Here is a 25,185-nt window from a genome sequence, read left to right on the forward strand (position 1 = left end):
AAGAAAGAATTAGACAGACCAAACAGCTGTTCTTTTGCCACTACCAATAAAACGACAAATTCACCGTTCTTGGGAACGTCGACACGTGTCTTTTACACACGCACACGATGATGACCGATGAGGTCAGCGGTCATCATCACTAATCACCTTCTGTTTTAATTAGTAGTGTTCATCATCACTAATCACTTTTAAGACTTAGCCACGCCAATTTCGAATTCGGAAAGGCATCACAAATAACTATTTCAAATCCAAACGCAATAATAATCAAACTGGTGTAAGACTCTTCTTAATATACTTATCATAATTAGTGATAATAATAACAGATGATATATATATATATATAAGTATATAACTGAATATATATAATACTGGTAAGACACAGATGAAAATATCTTAAAACGACTAATGAAAAACACAAATCGAGTATCTAATATCGTCCAACGGTAAACTCAATTCTTAATACATAAACCAAAAACTAAACACGAACAAAAAAAAATCATTAATAGAAAGACAATAAAAACTATCTCAGGTTTTCTAAAATAACCAAATTACACCACCAAAGAAGCGACGAATATAACAAATCCGACTAAAGAACCGGCGGACACAGCAGCGGCGGCAGCGTTGTTGTTATCGACGGGAGTGGATCCGGCTGGACCAGCGTTTGGAGCTCCATCAGGAGTGAGAGACGTTAGAGGAGCGGGTGGTGAAGCAGAGGTGGCGAGTGGTGAACCAGCCGGAGGTGAAGTCGGAGCTGCCGTGGGAGTGGCGGTTGGTGGAGAAGTTGTGGTAATTGGTGAAGGAGTTGGTGCTGATGCGGCGGTTTTTGGCGCTTGAGCAGGTGGTAGTGGAGTTGATGATGGAAGAGGAGATCTTGTTGGTGCTGGTCCTGGAGCTTGAGCTATAGCTGAAGAAGCTATGAGAGCGAGGATGAGCAAAACGACGACGGGTTTTGATGATGCCATGGTTTTGTAAGTTTGAGACAAGTTTTAAAGAAGTGAAGGATCTGTTTCGAGCGAGCAGAGAGAGGAGACGAAGAGAGGTTTATATAAAGAGAGCAGAGAAGTGATGGTTTCGTCGATATAATAAGAAGACGTGTAAATGATTATTGTTAATTTGTAATGAAGTCCTTAGGGTTTCTATTGACTATAATTTGTGGCCCGCTTGTATTTTTTTCTTCTTATTACATGAGATCCAAACTACGTTTTTGGACTTTTCTAAATGAAGACAAACTCAAATTAGTTTCATATTTAAAACATGTGTTTGGAATTTTTTGGACTTTGATTTTTGAGACAATACAAATATAGTTAGCTAGAGAAAAAGGAGACAAGAACTATACAACTCTATTTAAATGATTGATCAAGTGTCTATGATCCTTATTTGATAATATATTGAAGGATTAACTCTCTGTTTTGTTGTGAGGAAATAAAAAATTCATATGTCAATATACATTATGTGAGAAAACAAAATATTAGTAGTTTGGCATACAAAAAAACCACAATATTAGTAACTAAAATATAATTGTTGTTAATCTATTATTCTGTTCTTGATAAAGTTGTTCAACGAACAAATCTATTGGAATATTAATAACCACCAAACCGACCAAACTTGATCCCACCCAAACCTTTTCTTACATGAGCCGTCCGATGGATTTGGCTAAGAGTTCTTCGACCACCGACCGAACCCAACAACACCCAACTACGCGTTGTTTCCAAAGACTGTCCTAGCCACGTGGATAAGATTTAATTAAAGGTTTCAACCTTTGAAGATTAAAGCAGTTTTTAATAACTAGTGTGACCTAAACTACTACTTTCAAGATTAATCAGTTTTTTTTTTTCACTTACCATTATGATTACCACGCGGCTGTGTTCCCCCCCATTAGCCTTTGTAGATTCTTTGTTTTTTACTACTATTATTAAAACTCTTGACTCTACGATCGAAGCATCTGTTTTCATCTATTCTTTTGGAATTTTGTTATCACATTTTTTTTCGCTTTAACGTAACGTTTCATTGTGTCAATAATTGGGAACTTCGGATGCTCTTTGAGTTTAGAAACAAAAGGGTTTGGATTCTTCGAAGATGACAATATCAAATGTGGTAAGTAGGTGGTGAGTCACTATGTGTATATAAAAGTCTGTGTGTATATAAAAGTAGGTGGTGAGTCACTATGTGGTAAGTAGGTGGTGAGTCACTATGTGTATATAAAAGTATTTGTAATACTACTTCCTATACTATGTGTATATAAAAGTCTTGTGAAATGTAAATTTCGACCATGCAAAATGCATCTTGCGGATCAAAATACTATGAACTATATAAACTTGATTGTGAAATTGCTTGTGAAACCCACAATCATGAACTTCATGTGTTGGTTACTTGGTTTAGATTATCAATCTTTATATACCATAGGTATTTAACTAAATGTAAATTAATAATATTACTATATACTACTATATTTTATATCCAAAGACTATTTATAGTCAATGATTATACTTTTTTAACTTGTAATCAGAAATTTCGTACATTTTATAATTTTACATGTAATCAAGTTTTACAAGACACTCATGGAGTCATGGATCTTCTCCTCATAAGTCCATATAACTCATATACTTTATCTTTCCTCTACCGTGCGTTATTATTGTGTTGAAAGCTTGAAGCTGCTCGTGTGAGTGCTTATCTTACTTGGATTGGAGAAGGATTGAAGAGAATGGGGCCACATTGTAGGTATCAGCCACGCCGGCTACACCTTCCTTTACAAAGTCATCCGGTGACTCGAGGTTCGTGTCAGCCTGTAGAAACATGATAACAGAGTCGATCATGGAATTAGAGAAATTAAAGAAGAGTAAATAAAGAAAGAAAGACTGACCACACGGAACCATTGTTTTCCCTGTCGTGGCTGTGGAATCAGAGCCTTGACAAAGTAATCATGGGCGTTGAATGCCACATAGATGTCACGGCCACCTACACCGTCATGGAGCCTGCAAGAAGAATCACTTATCAATCTGAAATCCGATTTACTCGCTAAGCAGTATAACATACTAAGTAAGAAACTTTGGGACTTTTGTGTCTTACGTGAAAGCTAGGAACTTGCTCTCAGGGTTGTGCCAATTATCTTCATGCCATGTAATCTCGCTCTTTAGATAAACATTGCACATTCGTGATTAGCATTCAATTTCACGGAATACATCATAAATATATAAACAAAGAGGAGGTTAGCTACTTTGCTGAGGAAATTTTCGTGCTTGAAGACATGGTGTGAATGTCGGAACTTGATCACCTCCGAGAAAAATCTGAAATGGTTCTGCTTCTTTGCATCCAGCTGGATAAAGTGAAGATATGGTTACAGTGTACATGGGGATGGGGGATTCCATAATAAGTAGAGAAGAACAAACAACAACATTTAAGACTTGCCTCCTTCCACTGGAAATTGTTGAGAGCGGTATCATGACCGTAGCTATTGTTATTACCATACCGCGTATGTCCATATTCGTCTCCCATTAGCATCATTGGTGTTCCCTGATCGTTGATCAGAGTTGGTCTCATACGAATTTAGGATTCTCAACAGTATTTAAACAGGTGTATGTTGGCAGTACGAACCTGAGAAATCATCAAAGCTAAATGAAAGTTCTTCATTTGCCGAGTACGTAAAGATTTGATGTGAGCATCGCCAGTTTCCCCTGTCAAGAAACAGATTATTAAAACTTGAATGCTGTAATAAGAAATTATACATAGGAACCATCAATGCTTGAATGTTGTGAAGTGAGGTTCTAACTGTACCTTCAAAACCACAGTTCCAGCTATGATTGTCATTACATCCATCATTTCCTCCTTCTCCATTGGCCTCATTGTGCTAAAATGCAGAAAAAGATAAATAAAGTAGACTCATTCGGGTTTTAAAAACAATACATTGGAAATCAAAAATTACCTTCAAATTGTAAGATACAAGATCGCGCAATGTGAATCCATCATGTGCAATGATGAAATTTACACCGTGGTAAGGCTTCCGCTGGTTTACCTATAGAAGAGAAGAGGGGAAGTGTCACGTTATCACGAAACCTATTCAAAATTTTACTCGTGTTAAACTGCATCTTCGCTTTACCTGAATAAACTTCAGAATTCATACGAAACATAATAACTTGAAAGAATCTTACCTGGTAAAGATCAGAAGATCCTGAAATCCGAGTAGCAAAGCTTCCTTTCATGCCGCTGTCGCCCTATCAATATGGAAGATTAGAGTGTTTTCGCCAGAAGTCATGCCTTTCCAAGACCAGGTGACAAATATACTCTAATATTCTATACCTTGATAAATCTTCTAACATCATCCCGGTACATCCCATTCCACTCAGCCCACCTGACTTGGGAAAAATCCAGTAGCCATACCAGTTACACAAAGTTGACAACCCCAGAACTTTGGAAGGAACTACCAAGTATAGTACTATTTAGTTATGAAGCTAAAACTATTACCTATCCCAATTTGGAAACTTCCCGACTAGATATAATCCTCCACAATCCCAAGGCTCTGCAATTATTTTACATCTTGACAGAACGGAATCCTTGGCAATTGCCTGTATCGATAACAAATTTCAAAAAGAACATCATGGCAACAATTTTCTATTGTATTTTCTGAAAATGCAAGGACAATGCATTAAAACCTACCCTTATCAGTGGGGGAGCACTGAGTGGAGATCCATCTGTTGCTCGGCAAAGCACACTAGCAAGATCAAATCGGAAACCATCCACGTGATATTCAGTGACCCTGCAGTCAGGTAAAGGGAAGAAAGAAGAACCATGAATAATTTAACTATGTGAAGTAACCACAATATGTCAAGAAGATAAAAAAATAAACAAGCAACTCTTTCACATCAATGTCATGTTGTTCAGGATAAATTTCAAAATATTTGGTCCAATTATTTACAGTGGCTTTCATAGATAGTGTTCATACCAGTGCCTTAAGCTATCTAGTATTAGTTCCATAACAACAGGATGGTTACAGTTCAGTGTATTCCCTGGAAACAGAAAACAAAAGAAACGTTGAGCACACATATTACAGCTCATTACTGTAAACTAAACTTTCATTTGAAGTATGGATTGTCAAAAGTAGAGCCTCGAATATAAGCTTCAAAATAAATTACCACATCCAGAAAAGTTAAGCAGTTGGTTGTCTGGATCAAGCATGTAATAAACCTGAAGAATAGATCTCACTGTTTAGAGTTCCAAGATAAGAAAAGAAATAAACTGACATGAAAGTTAATCCTCTTTATGACTCACCTTGTTGTCTATGCCACGAAATGAAGTGGTATACGGGTATTTGTCATCTGCTTCATTGGTATGATTATAAACTACGTCCAAAATGACCTGCAGAGATAAAATTGTAAGAATACTTCTGAAGAATAATCAGTAACAATAAGTTCAAAAATGATCAAACTTCATAGGCCAAAAAGTTATTAGAGGTCTCAATAAAGAGGGGGGAAGAGAACGGCATTGCTACCTCTATACCAGCAGAATGTAAGGCTTTGACCATTTCTTTAAACTCTTTCGAAGCTTTAATAGGATCTCCCTCGCCACTAGCATAACGACTCATTGGAGCAAAAAAGTTAACTGTTGAGTAACCCCATGTGTTAACCTAGAAAAAATCTCTTTCAGATACGAGGAGGACTGGAACTTCCATTGATGAAGCTTAATTTCTATTGAAATAAGAAGAATGTTTATGGCGATCGTGGAAACAAGACCTGTAAAAAAAATTAGAATCACAAAGAAATGATTTTTGCTGATTCGTGATTACCATGTGTTCTCTAGGGTTAGGGCGCCTCTGAAGCTCCAGTTCATCGAACTCAAACACTGGCAATAACTCCACTGCGTTTATACCCAGATCTTGAAGGTATGGGATCTTTAAAGAGATGAAAAAAGAGAGGCTTTGTAAAACATAGAAGCAGATGAAAGATATCTTCAGTATCTATAATAATAAGCTTTTTTACACTTTTCATGTTTTACTGGTAAATGAATCCTGATCATGGCTCAACATCCTCTAGCACGAATACTTAGTAATTTTAGCATCTCAACATACTTTTGAGGTAATATACAGTTTACCTTCTCAATGAGACCAAGATAACTGCCCCCTATATCTGGATCCATCCCACTGGATTCATCAGCAGTAAAAGCACGAACATTCATTTCATAAATAACAAGATCCTTCTGTAAAACAGTAACAAAAGGATTAAAAAGTTACAGGAAAATTGAAACACAGTAAGAAACCTGGGCAAAAACCATAAATTCTGTAGTAATATAAATTCCATAATCCACTGAGAAAAATAGCTCATCAACAGGATTGTGCAACTAGTAGCTGAAGGAGAGAAATAACATTTCTACCTCAGGTATGTCAGGGAACTTGTAGTCATCTCCCCAGTTAAATGGCGAGCTTTCGAAGTCATAAGTTCCATAAAATTGAGCAAACGTTTGGCTACTATGTCCAAAAGAGCTACGGCCTTTAACAAGCTTAGCATAGGGATCCAAAAGCACAATACTAGGGTCAAACCGATGTCCTTGTTGCCATTCTCCAGGACCATCAATACGGTAACCATAAAGGACATTTCTGGGAGGCAAATCCTATCATAATGTAAAAAAAAAAAAAAAAACTTCAAAACCATGAATAGTGAGAAGAGAGCGCAAGAAATAAAAACTGTCTAAAGAAGTTCCTAGGCGTATGATACAACCTCAACACAAATGTGCCAAGTATCTCCAGTCTTGTTCACACTAGGATCCAAAACCAAGTTGATCATACCATCATCATTCGAATCATCCTTATCACTGCCACCAAAAAGAACATGAGCATTCAGATATTAAGCAAGTAAAACACAAACAAACTTCAAAATCTCCTTAAGAAAAAAACGAATACCTCTGAGGAAGTGATAAGCAGAGTGTGACAGAAGTAGCATTCTGAGAAAACAAAGCAAAATTGATTCCTTTGTCGAGTTTGGACACACCAAGAGGAGAAACCTCACCAGAAGAAACTTTCAATGATTCTCTTCTAGTCTCCGTCATTGTAGATGATGATGCTTCTTCCTACACAGAAGGAAGCAGCCATAATGAATCACTAGAGAAGAGTTTTAAAAGGACTAAAACAACAAGAGACTTACCTCAACCACGCGTTCTTGTGCCCGACGAGAAGAGACCTTAAGTGTAGAACGATCCTTAACCTAACTAGGATGAAACAATGAAGATCATATATGATATAACTCGGTAAAACCTAAGAAACAGAAGGAGACTGAGGAGATTGATTACAAAGAAGAAGAAGAAGAAGAAGACGTGCCTTACGGGAGAAAATTCGAAGTCCAGCCACTTTCCTACTCAATTTCAGTCTACAAATACGAATCAAAACTCAAATCACATGATTCTAAGAGAAGGAGACGAAGAATTGAGTAACTAACCCCATGGGAATGGTGAAGCTAGAGAATGCATTATGGAGCGACGGAGGTGAACTGGAAGTAAATAAATCACATGAGGAAGAAGATGAAGTAAGCATCTCTTCTTTGCTTCAACGATCGGAGTTTACAGATTCTTATTTTTGTACTAGTAGTAGTAATGAGATTCTCGGGAGAAAGGGCCGGGTTTTGTGATTGTGATGGGACTAATTTGGGAGAAACAATGAGAATCGTTCATTCCAAGTGATTGCCACGTGAACGGGGAAGCGTGAGTCCTTCTTCTTCTTGTGTTTAGCTTTCATTGTTTTCTGGGAAATTTTTTTCTCGATTTGTCATTTTTCTCGCAAAATATCTTCCTTCTTGTACGAGAGAGAAGAGGGGGAGTGTGGTTTGATCCGAATCACAACATTTGGTACAATAATTTGGAGATTGAACCGGTTTATCTCGGATTCTATTCTTAGAGGAAAGACTTGGAATGGTCCAGAGGTTTTATGTCTCGCCAATTTAGTGTGTAAACGTAACTAACTTGGAAAGAGATAGATACACGTTGTTTTCACCTCTCCATACTAGTACTAGTACTACAGTACAATGTCTGTCCTCTGCCGCTGTGCGGGTTTGTTTTTTAAAAAAGCTAGAGTTTCTTCTTCTATACAAGTTTAAAATTTCAGCTCGATGTAGTCTCGGTCTTCGGCCAACCCATATGCTTATGCCACAGTCCTTTTCTTTCTTATCCCCAGACCGATTTGTCCCCATTCACCAACAAAAACGTCTATCACTCTACCCATGGTAGACCAATCAAATCATCATACCAAAATGATGTCCGAGCCCCATTCTTTACAGAATTTCTTGGCTACATCTTTGTGTTTGATTAGTTTTCTCCGCATCCACGATTCCATACTTGTGGTTTGGTTTGTTTCATTGACCAAAACGTAGGTATATCTCAAGATGAATCTTGTAACAATCATATAATTAATGAATCAATGATGTCTTTAGTAAATCTCTTTAATTACATAAATTTATTTTATTATGTTTTCTTCTTTTTGTTAAAATATACTCCACGTGCTTCCATTAGAAAGAAAACAGAAAAACCTAAATGCTGTCGGCGACTAAGCTTCCAAGAGATCTCAAAGAAGAGATGTCCACTTCCTGAGCAGAGTTTCTAGCATCTTAATCTTTCAAAGGTTCCAATTGTTATGTCATCTTCGCAACATCAGCAAAACCTTATAATTTGGTATGACAATTGTTTGGGCCTTGTTTCTTAGTTTTGGGCCTTTCTTAAAAAAGCAAAAACCCTATACCCTATATTTTCTCTCACCTTTTCTTCTGCAAAAGCTCCTCCTCTTCTTCTTCTTCTACTTCTTCTTCTTCTTCATTTCGAAATCACCAAAGTTTCGATTTTTAACAATACATTTGTGTTTTTTCTTCAGATTTGGAAGATGACACTAGGGTTGTTATTGGGTATTGGGAGATCATTCCGAAGAAAGCGAGCTTCGTCGCTTGACATTCTCTCTCCCAAACGAGCTCCTCGAGACTTTTACAAGGGGAAAAACTGTAAACCTTCTGGTTTCCACACTCGTAAAGGTTTCATTTTTTTTTTTCAATCCAATTTGAGAGAATCATTCTAAATTAAAAAAAAAAAAAAAAAAAATTGTTTCTTGATGATGATGCAATGTTGTTTTGAGTTTTAGATGCATGAAAAGCTATCGACTTTGAACTCAATTTTGCCCTTTTTTTTTTATGCTGCAATTGAGATTTTAAGTTGTTTCAGTGTACCATTTGTTTAGTAATTGAGGATTGATACAAAGTTGTTTGAATTAGATGTTTGCAATCTCTATTATCAGCCAAGTTTGATTATATTTTTGGTGGAAAGCTGAGAACTGGAACTCAAAATTTGGCAAATCCCTTCTCAAACTTGCTGCAATTAAGATTTAAGTTGTTTTACAAGTTGCATTTGTGTAGTTGTTGGTTAGGGAAATAGTAACCAGATATGATATGACTAAGTTTTTTGAATTTTAGATATATGTAATCTGAGGAAAGTGATTTTACATGGTTTTAAGATACCAGATTCTTTAGGAGAAAAGTTACCAAGTTTGAACTCTATTTTGATCATAGAATTGTTTGTAGATGTATAATATGTAATTATTGAGATTTGGTTTCTGGACTTTATTTTACACTATTTCTTTAACTTTTGTGTCATGGTTTGCAGGAGGATATGTTGTGCAGCCAGATAAGTTGCCAAACTATGTTGTCCCTGATCTGACCGGCTTTAAGGTTTTCGTTTCACCCTTCACTCTTATGTCCCTTTTTCTTTGATTCCTCTATATAAATAGGTGACTAAGTAGCTTGCATCCTAATCAGGCATTAGTGAATCCCTTGCCTAAGTAGCTTGCATCCTAATTGAACATACTCCTTAGGAACTTGAAATGGAATGCTTACTTCTTGCAGGTAGCTAGCTTGTTGTGTGTTTTGTATTCCATCTAAATTATCTGTTCCTTTTCTTTTATTCCTCTATATAGATAGCTGAGTATGTAGCTTGCATCTTAATCGAACATGATGAGAACAACTCCCTTTAAAAATCCTTACAAGTCAGACGCGCCTTAAGTTTGTGATCATGCTGATCTTTGCTGAAAACCTGCAGTTTTTTTTTTTTTGTTTTTTACTTGCTGCATTAACCAATCTTGTTTGTGTGCGTTTTAAGCTTTGCTGATGAACATTTGTATTTTACAGCTGAAACCATATGTCTCTCAATGCCCTGTAAACGTCAACAAAACAAACGAGTCAACTGAAGCTTCCAAGTGAAAAGTCCGAAGGAATATGTGTTTTAAGTCTTCATTAGCTTCACTTCAAGGACTATGTTTTTACTTTTTACTATGATCCTTATTACTCGTTTTTGTTAATCAAAAACCACTAGCAAGTTGTTGCGACACTGAGTTAATAAAGATAGAAGCTTTGAATTGAAATCCAACTATCCTAGTCTCCATATTTTTCTCCTCTTCAATTCCTCCTTTACTCTTTGACTTTACCACTTCAAGATTATGATTTATGCAAATAAACCTTTTTAATATATTGTAATAAAAGTTATTAAATAATTTCAAATAATAATAGATTAAACTTGTAATAAGATTTTTTATTAAATTAATCAATAATATAAGTATTAATATGAATAAACTATTTTTGAAAAAAAAAAAAGAGTTAAATGATGAAATCAAATAGAGCAATATGATTGGGAGATTTGGATAACAGAGAATCCACAAAAGTGTATCCTTCACAAAACCAAAACACACTCTCTCTCCATTTCAGACATCTCTTTCTCTCTCTCTCTTCTCTGTCTCATCACAAACCAAAAAAATGGGAGGAGTGTCCTTCCTCTCAACTGTTCCTTCCTTCACCAACACAACCAATCATCAACATCTCACTACACTCTCTTCTTCTTCACATCGCTCTGTGAGTTTGTCAACCTGTCACATTCTTCTTTTCTTCCAACCCATTTAATATATTCTTATGCTAACAGTTTTGAAATGACCATCAAATTCAGGCTGTGATACGATGTTGCAAGATTGATCCTCAAGTTTCCGGCGAAAGTTTATCTTTCAACCGCCGTGATGTTCTCACCCTCGCCGGCACTGCGGTCGGAATGGTACCTTAACACTTGACTCAATTCTTGAAGTTCATATCTTTATGTCACATTTGATGAGTTCTTGGCAGTGATGATCTCTCTTGTTAGGAATTAATAGGCAATGGCTTCATTAATCATGTGGGTGATGCGAAAGCTGCTGACTTGAATCAGCGTAGACAGCGATCCGAGCTTTTATGTGAGTTTTGAAACAAGAACATTAGTGTAGAGTACCAAGAGGTTGTTTATTGGCGCTAAAGGTTTCGTCTTTTACTATGCAGCAAAGATCAAGCTTACGCTTTCGAGCACCATTAAGTCTAAACCTGAGCTTGTACCCTCCATACTCAAACTAGCACTTAATGATGCAATGACTTATGATAAGGTCAGACTTCATAAAAGTCTCTTATCCATCTCTCTCTGGTGATTGCACAACTCTTTTTACCCTTAATGATCTTGTTTTTTTTTATTTNGTCTAGGCTACAAAATCTGGAGGAGCTAATGGATCCATACGGCTAAGGTACTTACATGATGTAAAAGAACATTATCATAGTAGTCTTTACATGATGTCTTATGCAATCTTAGACTTTATGTTATATGTTGTGAAGCTCTGAGTTAAGTAGAGCAGAGAATGAGGGGCTTTCTGATGGGTTGGGTTTGATAGAGGAACTGAAGAAGGAGATTGACTCTATCTCAAAGGGTGGGCCTATATCATATGCAGATCTCATTCAATTGGCAGGTGATGATGTTATAAGCGTACACCAAAACTTGGTCATGGGCAGCATTTATCATTGTGAAACTGAAGTCTCTTTCTTGGGTTGGTTTTTTTGTAGGACAATCAGCGGTCAAGTCTACGTTTTTAGCATCAGCAATCCGCAAATGTGGTGGAAATGAAGAAAAAGGGAACTTACTTTACACAGCATATGGTTCAGCTGGTCAGGTAGACAATGCCATGCTATGTTGATTGTTGAGGCTCTTATGCGTTTTGAGATGTGACACATTGTTCAAATCGAGACTGAACTGTTGTGAAATCTATTAGTGGGGCTTGTTTGATAGAAATTTCGGAAGGACTGATGCAACAGAGGCAGATCCAGAAGGCAGAGTCCCACAGTGGGGAAAAGCAACTGTGCAAGAGATGAAAGATAAGTTCATTGCCATTGGATTGGGTCCTCGTCAGGTACAAGATTTTGGGTTTCAAAATACGGTTAGGGGATCAAGATCAGTCAATAGTTTACTAATCTGTATTTGAAATCAATGTTTGGTGTATTTGTAGCTAGCTGTGATGTCTGCATTCTTGGGTCCTGATCAAGTCGCAACAGAACAGCTCTTGGCTACTGACCCGCAAGTTGCTCCATGGGTTCAGAAGTACCAACGAAGCCGTGAAACCGTATCTCAGACAGATTACGAGGTTTGTTTTCACTTGACTTCCCTCCCTGATCATATATATTCATCTACTTCAAACTCAAGCTCATGTTTGATTAATAAACATATTTGCAGGTTGATCTGATAACAGCATTCACAAAGCTAAGTTGCTTAGGACAGCAAATCAACTTCGAGGCATACACGTATCCCGTCGAACGGATCAATCTGAGCAAACTCAAGCTATAAGTTATTTACACTATATGTATAATATAACCTGAGAGTAACCTTGAACTCATTCCGCAATTGATTGCTGAAATAAACCAAAGATTTTTCTCGACATTGAAACAAAAAAGGTTGAATCCATTACAAACAAAGAAACAGTTCAAATAAGTCAAATCACGATAAAATGGAAACAGATTAAAGAAAAATAATAGAAAATGAGTTTTCGCATCCACGTTTAAGAAAAGCAAACAAGGACAAGAATTAGACTGCCTCAGAGAGCTTCGGGATAAAAGGAAATCAGAAACCAACACAGAAACTCCTCCAAGAGAAAAACATATTAATGGAGAAGTTTTAGATACTGAAACAACAACAAATTCGCCGCAAGACTTAAGATTGTTGCTGTTCTTCAGCAGGTTTTGCTGCTGCTGGTGCTGCTTCTTTGATGTCATCAGCAGCATCGTCCTGATTACAAACATTCGACAATATCATCATACTCAGAATCGGACCAGAAGAGAGAAGAAATGAGGAATGCATCAAAATGAAAACTAAGCAATTTGATTTCCATATCTAGTCTTCCACAATGGCTTATCTTGCTCATGGTTCAGATCTCAAGCAACAGAATAGGATTAAAAACATTTGACAATCACTAAAATCAGATTCAGACCAGAAGAATCAAGAAAAGAGGAATGCACCGAAATGTAAACTAAACCAGTTGATTTCCAAATCTAGTCTTTCACAGTTACTTGATAAGGCTCATGATTTCAGTAATCAAGTAACAAACAGGATAAAATACATTTGACAATCATTAAAAATCAGAATCAAACTATAAGAATCAAGAATGCAACATGCAAATCTAATCTTCATCAATGGCTTAATAAGTCTCATGGTTTCAGAAATTAAGCAACAAAACAGGAGTAAAGACATCTGATAATCACTAAAATGTAAAATCAGACCAGAATAATGGATCAAAATGTAAACTAAACCTTTTGACTTCCAATTCTAGTCTTTCTTAATGGCTTAAACAGGCTATTGGATTCAGAGATCATTTTATTAAGAAACAAAACAGGCTTACACAGGTCAACCCATTTGATGAAATCACTACAATCAGAATCAGGTCAGAAGAATGCATTAAAATGTAAACTAAACAGATTTATTTCCAAATCGGCTAATGGTTTCAGAGATCAAGCAACTAAAACAGGCCAGAAGTTGCATTAAAATGTAAAACTAAACCATTGACTTTATAAGGCCAAAGTAGAAATACCTGCATGTCAGAAGTCCAGAGAGTGAGGTTATCACGAAGAAGCTGCATAATCAAAGTACTGTCCTTGTATGACTCTTCACCAAGAGTATCCAATTCAGCAATTGCTTCATCAAACGCCTAATGAATCCATAAACAAAACTTATCAACAAACACACATACATAAACCAGCAATACATAACCCATTGAAAACACATGATTCTGATAAAGTCAAACCTGCTTAGCGAGGTTACAAGCACGGTCAGGAGAATTGAGAATCTCATAGTAAAACACAGAGAAGTTCAACGCAAGACCAAGACGAATCGGATGAGTAGGAGCCAATTCAGAGTTAGCAATGTCCTGCACAACAAAAACAAAGCCAAAATCTCACAAACCTAGATCAAACAAAATCAAGTCAAAACGAAACGAAACCAGATCGGAGACATGAGATCAAAACCTGAGCAGCTTTGTAAGCAGTGAGTGTATGTTCAGCAGCATCTTTCCTCTCTTGACCAGATTTGAACTCAGCCAAGTATCTATGGTAATCACCTTTCATCTTAAGGTAAAACACCTTCGAATCTCCAGAAGCAGCAGCGGGGACGAGGATCGTATCGAGAAGCTTGAGGATACCGTCACAGATATCGGAGAGCTCGGTTTCGATTTTGCTTCTGTAGTCACGGATCAAGGAAACGTGGTCGTCGTTGCCGCGAGACTCTTCCTTCTGTTCAATCGATGAGATGATCCTCCACGAGGCACGGCGAGCTCCGATCACGTTTTTGTAAGCGACGGAGAGGAGGTTACNCCAATTCAGAGTTAGCAATGTCCTGCACAACAAAAACAAAGCCAAAATCTCACAAACCTAGATCAAACAAAATCAAGTCAAAACGAAACGAAACCAGATCGGAGACATGAGATCAAAACCTGAGCAGCTTTGTAAGCAGTGAGTGTATGTTCAGCAGCATCTTTCCTCTCTTGACCAGATTTGAACTCAGCCAAGTATCTATGGTAATCACCTTTCATCTTAAGGTAAAACACCTTCGAATCTCCAGAAGCAGCAGCGGGGACGAGGATCGTATCGAGAAGCTTGAGGATACCGTCACAGATATCGGAGAGCTCGGTTTCGATTTTGCTTCTGTAGTCACGGATCAAGGAAACGTGGTCGTCGTTGCCGCGAGACTCTTCCTTCTGTTCAATCGATGAGATGATCCTCCACGAGGCACGGCGAGCTCCGATCACGTTTTTGTAAGCGACGGAGAGGAGGTTACGTTCTTCGACGGTGAGTTCGTCTTTGTCAACGGCTTTCGCGACTTTTTCCATGAATTCGACCATCTCTTCGTAACGCTCGGCTTGTTCCGCGAGTTTCGCCATGTATACGAACTCTTCCCTTGCTGATGAAGCTGCTGGTGCCGCCATTGTTGTTTAGATCGGAGATGATGAACAAAGGAAGACGAAGATGATTCTCAGATCGGCGAACGAGAGAGAAAGAGAGAGAGAGAGAGAGAGAGACTTTTTTCTTTTTTTTTTTGCTGGGCTCTTTTTGTTTTTGTTTATATTTAGGAGTGTTGTGTGTTTTTTTAATGAATGAGTGGGGAGCGACGATTACGGTAAGGAGAAGAGAGGAGAGCCGTTGGATTGAAAGCTGGCATAAACACGGATTCTTAACGAAAAAAGGCGCTGGCTTTTCATATCCTTTTTAGGTCAAGTTTGAATTTTTCAATGATTATAAAGGGTATCATGGTCATTTAGTTTTTCTGATCAAACTTATATGAATATCATTAGGCCATGTTTATAGAGGGATCACCTCACCTGATCTTGGGGTTTAAAAAAATAAAATTTAGTGAATAGTAGTCCTAAGATCAGATGAAATGATCTTAATTAAGATCATTTCTTTCCTTTAGCAGCTGACACGTCAGCACAAGATCATATGATGAAATGATCTTAGTTAAGATCAGTTCTCCATATGATCTTGTGCTGACGTGTCAGCTGCTAAAGGAAAGAAATGTTTTTTTTTTTTCATTTCATTCCAGTTTTAATTTTCATTTTTCTTCTTCTCTCTGTCTGGACACGCGATTTCGCGATTTCACGAGAGAATTATTTCCGTCATCGTCTTCTCCTCTGTCCGGCGATTGAAACACCGGGGCGACCGTCTCCTAGTCGTCTCCTCGTCTCCTCGTCTCGTCGTCTACTCCGGAGCCACCGATTATCGTCGTCTCCTCTGTCTCGCGAAGTCTAGACATCTCTTCTACGTCGCGAAGCTGAAGATCTCGTCGTCTTCTCCGTCTCCTCTGTGTCGTCGGCTAGGTAATCTCTTCTGTCTCGTCGTCTTCTCTGTTTCATTTGGTTTTAGGGTTTCGAATTTGGGGAAAGTTTGATTTTGGGTTTCGATTGGTTTTAGGGTTTCGATTAAAATTGATTTAGGGTTTCGATTTGGGGGATAATTGATTTTTCCCCCAAATTAAAATTGATTTAGGGTTTCGATTCGATTTAGGGTTCCGAATTTGGGGGAAAATTGATTTAGGGTTTCGATTAGATTTAGGGTTTCGAATTTGGGGGAAAATTGATTTAGGGTTTCGATTAGGTTTTGTTTTAGGGTTTCGAATTTGGGGGTAAACTGAGTAATAAGGGTTTCGAATTTGGGGAAAAATTGATTTAGGGTTTAGGGCGTTTGATTATAGCGTTTGTTTTATTGATCTTATTGCCTTTGATTATAGTGTTTGTTGTATTGTTACTAATCATGAATGGATTTTGGTTTGTTTATGAGGCATGTAGGTGAGGTTTAGCAGGGCGATTTAAATTGGACCACCGCAAACAACATTCATCTAAAGTAAAAGGTTAGTACCACTCACTAAAAGGAAAGTTAATGTAATTGCTTGAAAATTAAAGTTTGTTTGGTTGTAGTCTATACTTATTTTCATTGTCTTGGTTGAAAAGTATTGTTATTGGTTGAAAAGTTGAAAAGTATTATGCGGTGGTGTTATTTTCATTGTCTTGGTTGAAAAGTATTTGTTATTTTCATTGTCTTGGTTGAAAAGTTATTGTGATGGTGATTGCGAGAGTGTATGTTGGTTGTTTCATTGTGATAGTACAAAGTTATTGTGATGGTGATTGCGAGAGTGTATGTTGGTTGTTTCATTGTGATAGTACAAAGTTATTGTGATGGTGATTGCGAGAGTGTATGTTGGTTGTTTCATTGTGATAGTACAAAGTTATTGTGATGGTGATTGCGAGAGTGTATGTTGGTTGTTTCATTGTGATAGTACAAAGTTATTGTGATGGTGATTGCGAGAGTGTATGTTGGTTGTTTCATTGTGATAGTACAAAGTTATTGTGATGGTGATTGCGAGAGTGTATGTTGGTTGTTTCATTGTGATAGTACAAAGTTATTGTGATGGTGATTGCGAGAGTGTATGTTAGTTGTTTCATTGTGATAGTACAAAGTCATTACTTCTCTAAAACACTAAATGTCTATGTTGTGATGGTCTATGTTGGTTGTTATTATCTGAAACATTAAATGTCTTTTATTTACTGCTGATGTGACTGAAGTAGGTATAAATGGTTATTTAGAATTAAAATTCTCCAACAACACCAAACTTTTAATTTAATGATCTTCTCTATATTAACCAATCTCTAAATCATCTTCTTTCGTAAATCATCTTTTTCTTAAGACATAGCTACTTCTCTTCCTCATCTTGTTTCGTAAATCATCTTTTTTCTTAAGACATAGCTACTTCTCTTCCTCATCTTGTTTCGTAAATCATCTTTTTTTTTAAGACATAGCTACTTCTCTTCCTCATCTTGTTTCGTAAATCATCTTTTTTTTTAAGACATAGCTACTTCTCTTCCTCATCTTGTTTCGTAAATCATCTTTTTTTTTAAGACATAGCTACTTCTCTTCCTCATCTTGTTTCGTAAATCATCTTTTTTTTTAAGACATAGCTACTTCTCTTCCTCATCTTGTTTCGTAAATCATCTTTTTTTGTAAGACATTGCTACTTCTCCTCCTCGCCTTATTCCGTTTTCATTCACTACTTCCGTTTTAAAAATTTTTTCCTATGGAATCAAATAATAATCCTAATAGTCAGTCTCAATCCTACTTTAGTCTTCTAAACTTCCCCTACGACAGCTTTGCTCCAAATGTAAACCTTGGATCCCCTCAAATCCCTTCTTTTTGCTCGCAAACCAGTCCACAGCCGAGTCAACCTCCTACTCAAACTGAAGAGACAGCAGAACAACGTAGGGAGAGAAGGATATGGTCCGCAAAAGATGACTTAGTGTTAATAAGCGCCTGGTTAAACACATCGAAGGATGGGATTGTTGGGAACGATCAACCGTCTGGATCCTTCTGGAAGCGCATTGGTGATTACTATGCAACAAGCGATCATGTCCTTGGTGGTGGTGAACCAAGGCTCCGTGATCATTGTAGACAACGCTGGCAAAAAATCAGCAGGGAGGTCAGTAAGTTCTGTGGAGCATACGCAGAGGCAAAGGCTGAGAAAGCTAGTGGCATGAATGATGTGGATATTCTGCAGAATGCTCACCAACTATACACGAAGCTGTACAAGAAGAAGTTTAGTTTGGAGTATGCTTGGAATGTGCTTCGCTATGAACAGAAATGGATTAATAATGAGCCTATGAACCCCACTCCAAAGACAACCACCTCTTCCAAAAGAAAAGCGGATGAAGATGTACCATCGTCAGGGTCTGTTGTGGGTGAGCAGGAGAGCAGGCCTGCTGGAATAAAGGCAATGAAAAAGGCGAGGAACAAAGGTAAAGAGAAGGCTGCACCATCCACAGATTTTAGTCAAATGTGGGAAATTAAAAAGAAGGATTTAGAGGGCATGAAGGAACTTCAAAAGATGTCCATTCTTGACACTCTCATTGCCAAGAAAGAAACGCTAGATGAAGATGAAAAAGCTCTAAAAAAAAAGCTAATGGCTGAACTGTTTTAGCTTTAGGGTTTATGCTTGTTTAATTTTAGTTTTATATGATGTTTTTAATGAATCGGCTTATATTTATTTGATGTTTATGTATTTCCAGAAACTTTAATGAATGTTTTTAATGAATGTTTTCAGAAATTTTAGTTTCATATGATGTTTTTAATGAATCGGGTTATATATGTTTATGTATTTTCAGAAACTTTAATGAATGTCGAATGTTTGGTTTGTTTTGGTTTCAGGTTGTGGAAGACATGTTCTCTGACTATGACGAGGGAATAAACAGCCCCTTAAACTATAGTTCCGATACAGAAGATGAGGCTGAGACTGCTTACTATGAACCGCAACCATTAAACCGTGAAGCTGGTCCATTACCTAGTCTGTCGAACCGTGAAGCTGGTCCATTACCTAGTCTGTCGAACCGTGAAGCTCAACCCAAGGACGAAGTGATCCAACTCAAGGAGCAAGTAATCCAACTCAACGACCAAATGATACAGCTCAAGGTTCTTGTGATCCAGCTGACGGACAAAGTGAACCAGCTGACGGACCGAGTGATCCAGCTGACGGACATAGTGAACCAGGTCAAGTAAATTATTGTCTTGAAAAGATGTTTGGTTGTTTCTTTTGGTGTTGCAACCCGTGATGTTGGCTGTTTGCGAATTATGAACCCGTGATGTTGGTTGTTGTTGTTTTTTTTTTGCGAATTATGAACCCGTGAAGTTGGTTGTTGTTGTTTTTTATTGCGAATTATGAACCCGTGTGTTTAGTTTGGAATTTGCCATTGATCAGTCTATATATATGAGACATTTGTTTCTCCCAACAAAACAAACATTTGTTTCTCTAAACAAAGCACAAACATTTCCTTCTCTCACCAAACTCAAATATTTCTTTCATTCATCAAGCAGAAATTTCCTTCTCACCCAAAACAAATATTTCTTTTCCTAAAAAACTATCACTTCTCACCACTACTCACAAATATTTCTTTTCCTAAAAAACAATCACTTCTCTTTCTTTCCTTCATTGCTATGGCATCTTCTTCCAACAAATTTCACTACCATTATGACCCAAATAATGATAGTTTAAACCAATACTTTCAAGAGCAATTTAATAACCAATTTGAAGCTGTTGAAGAAGCTATTCCGGTGGAAAGGAAACCACGTGAATATATTGATAGAAAACGAGAAGAAGGGCATGAACGTTTGTGGAACGATTATTTTTCTGATAATCCAACTTACAATGCTCACCACTTCTGGCGACGGTTTCGAATGAACAAGCCGCTGTTCTTGCATATTGTGAATCGTCTCAGTGAAGAAGTTCCATATTTTAAGCCAAAAAAGGATGCAACCTTCCGGAATGGTCTATCACCCCTACAACAATGTACTGCTGCAATTCGACTTTTAGCGTATGGGACTGCGACGGACTCGGTTGACGAATACATACGTCTTGCTGCTTGTACTGCTCGTAAATGTTTGGAACATTTTGTCGTCGGGATAGTTGACTTGTTTGGCACTGAATACCTACGCCGACCAACAGCAGAGGATCTTCAAAGGTTACTATTTTATGGAGAACAGAGGGGTTTTCCCGGGATGGTTGGTAGCATTGACTGTATGCACTGGCAGTGGAAAAATTGCCCAACCGCTTGGAAAGGAATGTATTCAAGAGGCACCGATAAGCCAACAATTGTTTTGGAGGCAGTAGCTTCACAAGATCTCTGGATATGGCACGCATTTTTTGGAGCTCCAGGTACTTGTAACGATTTAAATGTCCTTGATCAATCACCAGTATTTAATGACATTATTTACGGTCGAGCTCCCGAAGTTACGTACTATGTCAACGGAAATGAGTATAATTTGGCTTACTATCTGACGGATGGTATTTACCCGGAGTGGGCGACATTTGTTAAATCCATCCCACAACCACAACATCCGAAACATCGTTTATTTGCACAGAAACAAGAAGGTGCACGAAAAGATGTTGAGCGTGCATTTGGAGTCTTGCAATCTAGGTTCGCCATGATTAAAAATCCAACTCTTTTATGGTCCAAGGGTAAAATTGCATATATAATGAGAGCATGTCTCATACTGCATAATATGATTGTCGAAGATGAACGAGATTCATACACACTCTATGATGAACAAGAATTCCAACAAGAAGATGGAACTGGAACTACTCCAGATCTTACCTTTTCAGTAACTATGTCTTCAAATCTTGAAGGTTTAGGTGATGGTCATACATTAATTCGTGATAAACAAGCACATCGCAAATTAAAGGAGGATTTGATTGAGAATATTTGGAATAAATTTGGTCATTTGTATTAATTAAATAAAATGTTTGTCTTCTTTAAATAATTAAGTAATAATGTTTTTTTTTTAATTTTAATAAAAGTTGTATAAGTTTTCAATTAAAATGTTATTTTATAAATTTTAATAATTGTAATATGTTTAATAAGAAAATTAATAAACATTATATTAAATAGTTTTAAATATACTTAAATTATATATTAAACATTAATCTTTGTATTTATTCAATATTTTTAAATTTCTATAAGAATATTATATTATTAAATCTTAAGATCTTATACCTGTTCTCCCTATAACTAACTTCTTAACAAAAGATCTTAAGACCTGATCTTACAATATTTTTACATTATTTCTCATCTAAGATCACCTCCACATGATCCCCCTATAAATATGCCCTTATAATGTTAATGTTAATGTAATTTAATTTTTGTTGTTTAAAGATATTTCTATTTAAGAAAATAATTTAATATTTTATTTCCTATCTATTTTACTACAAATCTATTTTATATAGTTGGATTTTGAAAGTTAGCCATTAACAAAATTTTGACATGTGTCAAATTATCAATCTCAGATTTTGACATGTGTCAAGTTAATATTTAAAATGAGAAATTTGATTACAACAAAAATATAAAATATTTTTTTTTTTTTAAACTTAATAATGTAAAAAAATAATTATCAAAAATTACAGAATTTATTAAAAATACAAAGTTTTTTAAAATAATTATAAGGAGATTATATATATATATTTCATAAAAATTCGAAATTATAATATTATTTATTTATTTTTAATTTTTAAGTTATTAATTCTAAAAAAAAAATAGAAAAAGGGATTAAGTAAAAAATATACAGTTAATTATTAATTTTGAATTTTGTAAATACTCACCTCTATATAAACATAGATCGTCTCATATTTAAATTATTTATTCAAAAACATTGTTTTCAACTTTGTTTAATTGGGAAATATTTTTTAATGGGAAAGTAAATTTTTCTTATTTTTAAACCAAAATTTTCTCATACTTTTTACTTTTTCAGTTGGGAATAGGTAAGATTAATATGTTGACCAAAAAAAAAATTAATATATGCGTTTTCTTTTCCTAATACTGTATTTTAAAATTTATTGTAGTATTTTTAGATTGTTTTATTTAATTTATATTAATTATCTTTGAATTATTTGGAATTCATATATTGCAGTGATTATAATTTTTTATTGTTTCTTTAATTATGTCAAATTAATTTTCTTCTAATTTTTCAATGGTTATAACCCTTTTTTTTTTGCAAACATAATTGTTGCCATTATTCATTCATTCAATCTCAATGGAAGATAACAAGTAGAAGCTCATCAACCTAATGAATAGATAAAATAGGCTAATCAAACACAAGGTTACAACAAACATAGATAGATAGATTAGAAAAACATAAATCTTTGTTGATAGATCCATAGGAGCTCAAAGACTATGACACCATGGTTTGTGGAAAGGTTTAAAAGAATTAATTTGGCCACATATGTCACCAAAATGCACTTATTTTTCTGGTCAATGGTCTTGAGAGAACTTCATGATGGGTGACCTTCCTGGAAGTGATTGTCGAAACTGTGCGAGTGAGGACAAAACACACGAAAATATCATTTGTTGATTTGTAGGGTCTGTAAACAAGTTTTCAAAGCCTCCCGAACGTAACAAACCGGCCATTGAATATGGGTGGGTCCACGGGCCAGGAATAGATGTAGGGCCCACTTAGGAAGGTGGGCCCATGGACTGAAAGTGGACATGGGCTCACTAAGCAATGTGGCGGTTAAAGCGTTACAGAGACAGAGGCTACATCATGGTGTGTCAAAGATACTTCTAAGAATACATTGGAAATTTAACATTAGTTACTATCAAAAGATTTTGTGACGTTAGAAAAAGTTTTTTATTTGAATTGGTCGGAACAAGCCATTTTGAGATAGCAAAAAGACGTGAACATGTGCTCTCCACACAGAAAGAAGGCAAAGATGAGGTTCTCTCTATAGTGGAGAAGGTTGGACGCAAGGTTATTTCTCAAGGAAGGAAGGTGGAGGAGGTTGGACGCAATGTTATCTCCCCAAGGGAGGAAGGCAGAGCCAAGGTTCTCTCCACGGTGGAGGAGGTTGGACGCAAGGTTCTCTCTATAAGGAATGAGGGCGGAGCCGAGGTTTTCTCCATGGTGATGATCATTGATTAGTATATTATGTAATATATTTATTTTTTGAGCCGACAATTTTAGTAATTAAAAAACTATGCAGAAGTGAAAGTAAAATCTAAAAATGTTAAACGACCAATTGAGAGCAGACATTAATTAATATTTAAAAAAACTATGCAGATGTGGAAATAGTTATTTGTAGGATATAGTTTTTTAAAAGTAATATAGAAAATGTCTATGTTAATTCGACATTCATTAATATTTTAAAAAACTATGCAGATGTGGAAATAGTTATTTGTAGGATTTGTAGTGTAAAATTCAACACATTTAATCATATATATAAATTCATACTTTAATTTCACTAACTACTACTAATTTGTAACTGAAAATTCATACTTCAATTTCACTAATTACTACTAACTTGTAACTGAAATTATAAATTGTGAATTGACTATTGTTTTCCTCCATTCATTTTCAATTAAACACACTATCAATTAAAATTAAACACACTATCAATTAAAATTNTAATTTAATTTTTGTTGTTTAAAGATATTTCTATTTAAGAAAATAATTTAATATTTTATTTCCTATCTATTTTACTACAAATCTATTTTATATAGTTGGATTTTGAAAGTTAGCCATTAACAAAATTTTGACATGTGTCAAATTATCAATCTCAGATTTTGACATGTGTCAAGTTAATATTTAAAATGAGAAATTTGATTACAACAAAAATATAAAATATTTTTTTTTTTTTAAACTTAATAATGTAAAAAAATAATTATCAAAAATTACAGAATTTATTAAAAATACAAAGTTTTTTAAAATAATTATAAGGAGATTATATATATATATTTCATAAAAATTCGAAATTATAATATTATTTATTTATTTTTAATTTTTAAGTTATTAATTCTAAAAAAAAAATAGAAAAAGGGATTAAGTAAAAAATATACAGTTAATTATTAATTTTGAATTTTGTAAATACTCACCTCTATATAAACATAGATCGTCTCATATTTAAATTATTTATTCAAAAACATTGTTTTCAACTTTGTTTAATTGGGAAATATTTTTTAATGGGAAAGTAAATTTTTCTTATTTTTAAACCAAAATTTTCTCATACTTTTTACTTTTTCAGTTGGGAATAGGTAAGATTAATATGTTGACCAAAAAAAAAATTAATATATGCGTTTTCTTTTCCTAATACTGTATTTTAAAATTTATTGTAGTATTTTTAGATTGTTTTATTTAATTTATATTAATTATCTTTGAATTATTTGGAATTCATATATTGCAGTGATTATAATTTTTTATTGTTTCTTTAATTATGTCAAATTAATTTTCTTCTAATTTTTCAATGGTTATAACCCTTTTTTTTTTGCAAACATAATTGTTGCCATTATTCATTCATTCAATCTCAATGGAAGATAACAAGTAGAAGCTCATCAACCTAATGAATAGATAAAATAGGCTAATCAAACACAAGGTTACAACAAACATAGATAGATAGATTAGAAAAACATAAATCTTTGTTGATAGATCCATAGGAGCTCAAAGACTATGACACCATGGTTTGTGGAAAGGTTTAAAAGAATTAATTTGGCCACATATGTCACCAAAATGCACTTATTTTTCTGGTCAATGGTCTTGAGAGAACTTCATGATGGGTGACCTTCCTGGAAGTGATTGTCGAAACTGTGCGAGTGAGGACAAAACACACGAAAATATCATTTGTTGATTTGTAGGGTCTGTAAACAAGTTTTCAAAGCCTCCCGAACGTAACAAACCGGCCATTGAATATGGGTGGGTCCACGGGCCAGGAATAGATGTAGGGCCCACTTAGGAAGGTGGGCCCATGGACTGAAAGTGGACATGGGCTCACTAAGCAATGTGGCGGTTAAAGCGTTACAGAGACAGAGGCTACATCATGGTGTGTCAAAGATACTTC

The 25,185-nt window shown here is 35.6% G+C and overlaps 5 protein-coding genes and 1 long non-coding RNA gene across 8 annotated transcripts; 3 read left to right on the plus strand and 3 right to left on the minus strand.

The window, feature by feature from the left end:
• LOC104719750 (classical arabinogalactan protein 10-like) lies at positions 367–1,054 on the minus strand. The gene has a single exon (XM_010437721.2). It carries the CDS (start codon positions 960–962, stop codon positions 549–551), a length of 414 nt encoding a protein of 137 aa, XP_010436023.1. The 5' UTR covers positions 963–1,054; the 3' UTR covers positions 367–548.
• Positions 2,468–7,755, minus strand: LOC104719758 (isoamylase 3, chloroplastic). 2 transcript variants are annotated; one of them, XM_019234300.1, is made up of 24 exons: positions 7,419–7,755; positions 7,301–7,334; positions 7,128–7,187; positions 6,887–7,053; positions 6,705–6,798; positions 6,361–6,597; positions 6,082–6,186; positions 5,777–5,881; positions 5,483–5,617; positions 5,263–5,349; positions 5,127–5,178; positions 4,937–5,000; positions 4,651–4,750; positions 4,459–4,559; positions 4,294–4,345; positions 4,146–4,208; positions 3,920–4,009; positions 3,772–3,844; positions 3,592–3,671; positions 3,406–3,510; positions 3,215–3,313; positions 3,067–3,128; positions 2,861–2,972; positions 2,468–2,783 (listed from the first exon to the last, which is right to left on the minus strand). In XM_019234300.1, the coding sequence occupies exons 1-24, from the start codon at positions 7,511–7,513 to the stop codon at positions 2,673–2,675; spliced, it is 2,283 nt and encodes a 760-aa protein (XP_019089845.1). In that variant the 5' UTR covers positions 7,514–7,755; the 3' UTR covers positions 2,468–2,672. The 2 variants fall into 2 exon arrangements, with proteins under 2 accessions (XP_019089845.1, XP_010436032.1); XM_010437730.1 differs by having other exon boundaries at positions 7,301–7,349.
• LOC104719766 (39S ribosomal protein L41-A, mitochondrial) lies at positions 8,760–10,377 on the plus strand. The gene is made up of 3 exons (XM_010437736.1): positions 8,760–8,993; positions 9,619–9,683; positions 10,140–10,377. The coding sequence occupies exons 1-3, from the start codon at positions 8,849–8,851 to the stop codon at positions 10,209–10,211; spliced, it is 282 nt and encodes a 93-aa protein (XP_010436038.1). The 5' UTR covers positions 8,760–8,848; the 3' UTR covers positions 10,212–10,377.
• LOC104719794 (thylakoid lumenal 29 kDa protein, chloroplastic) lies at positions 10,692–12,723 on the plus strand. The gene is made up of 10 exons (XM_010437775.2): positions 10,692–10,856; positions 10,948–11,049; positions 11,137–11,224; positions 11,307–11,407; positions 11,502–11,542; positions 11,631–11,761; positions 11,856–11,962; positions 12,062–12,199; positions 12,296–12,430; positions 12,520–12,723. Exons 1-10 carry the CDS (start codon positions 10,761–10,763, stop codon positions 12,628–12,630), a joined length of 1,050 nt encoding a protein of 349 aa, XP_010436077.1. The 5' UTR covers positions 10,692–10,760; the 3' UTR covers positions 12,631–12,723.
• Positions 12,772–15,359, minus strand: LOC104707213 (14-3-3-like protein GF14 chi). 2 transcript variants are annotated; one of them, XM_010437764.2, is made up of 4 exons: positions 14,765–15,359; positions 14,081–14,203; positions 13,868–13,984; positions 12,772–13,068 (listed from the first exon to the last, which is right to left on the minus strand). In XM_010437764.2, exons 1-4 carry the CDS (start codon positions 15,254–15,256, stop codon positions 12,994–12,996), a joined length of 807 nt encoding a protein of 268 aa, XP_010436066.1. In that variant the 5' UTR covers positions 15,257–15,359; the 3' UTR covers positions 12,772–12,993. The 2 variants fall into 2 exon arrangements, with proteins under 2 accessions (XP_010436066.1, XP_019089852.1); XM_019234307.1 differs by lacking the exon at positions 14,765–15,359 and adding an exon at positions 14,301–14,638.
• Positions 14,300–15,281, plus strand: LOC104719782. Its single transcript, XR_756685.1, has 2 exons — positions 14,300–14,639; positions 15,104–15,281. It is a non-coding gene; the product is annotated as an uncharacterized LOC104719782 (long non-coding RNA).

Source organism: Camelina sativa, chromosome 2 (genome assembly GCF_000633955.1).
Source record: "Camelina sativa cultivar DH55 chromosome 2, Cs, whole genome shotgun sequence".
Lineage (NCBI taxonomy): Eukaryota > Viridiplantae > Streptophyta > Magnoliopsida > Brassicales > Brassicaceae > Camelina > Camelina sativa.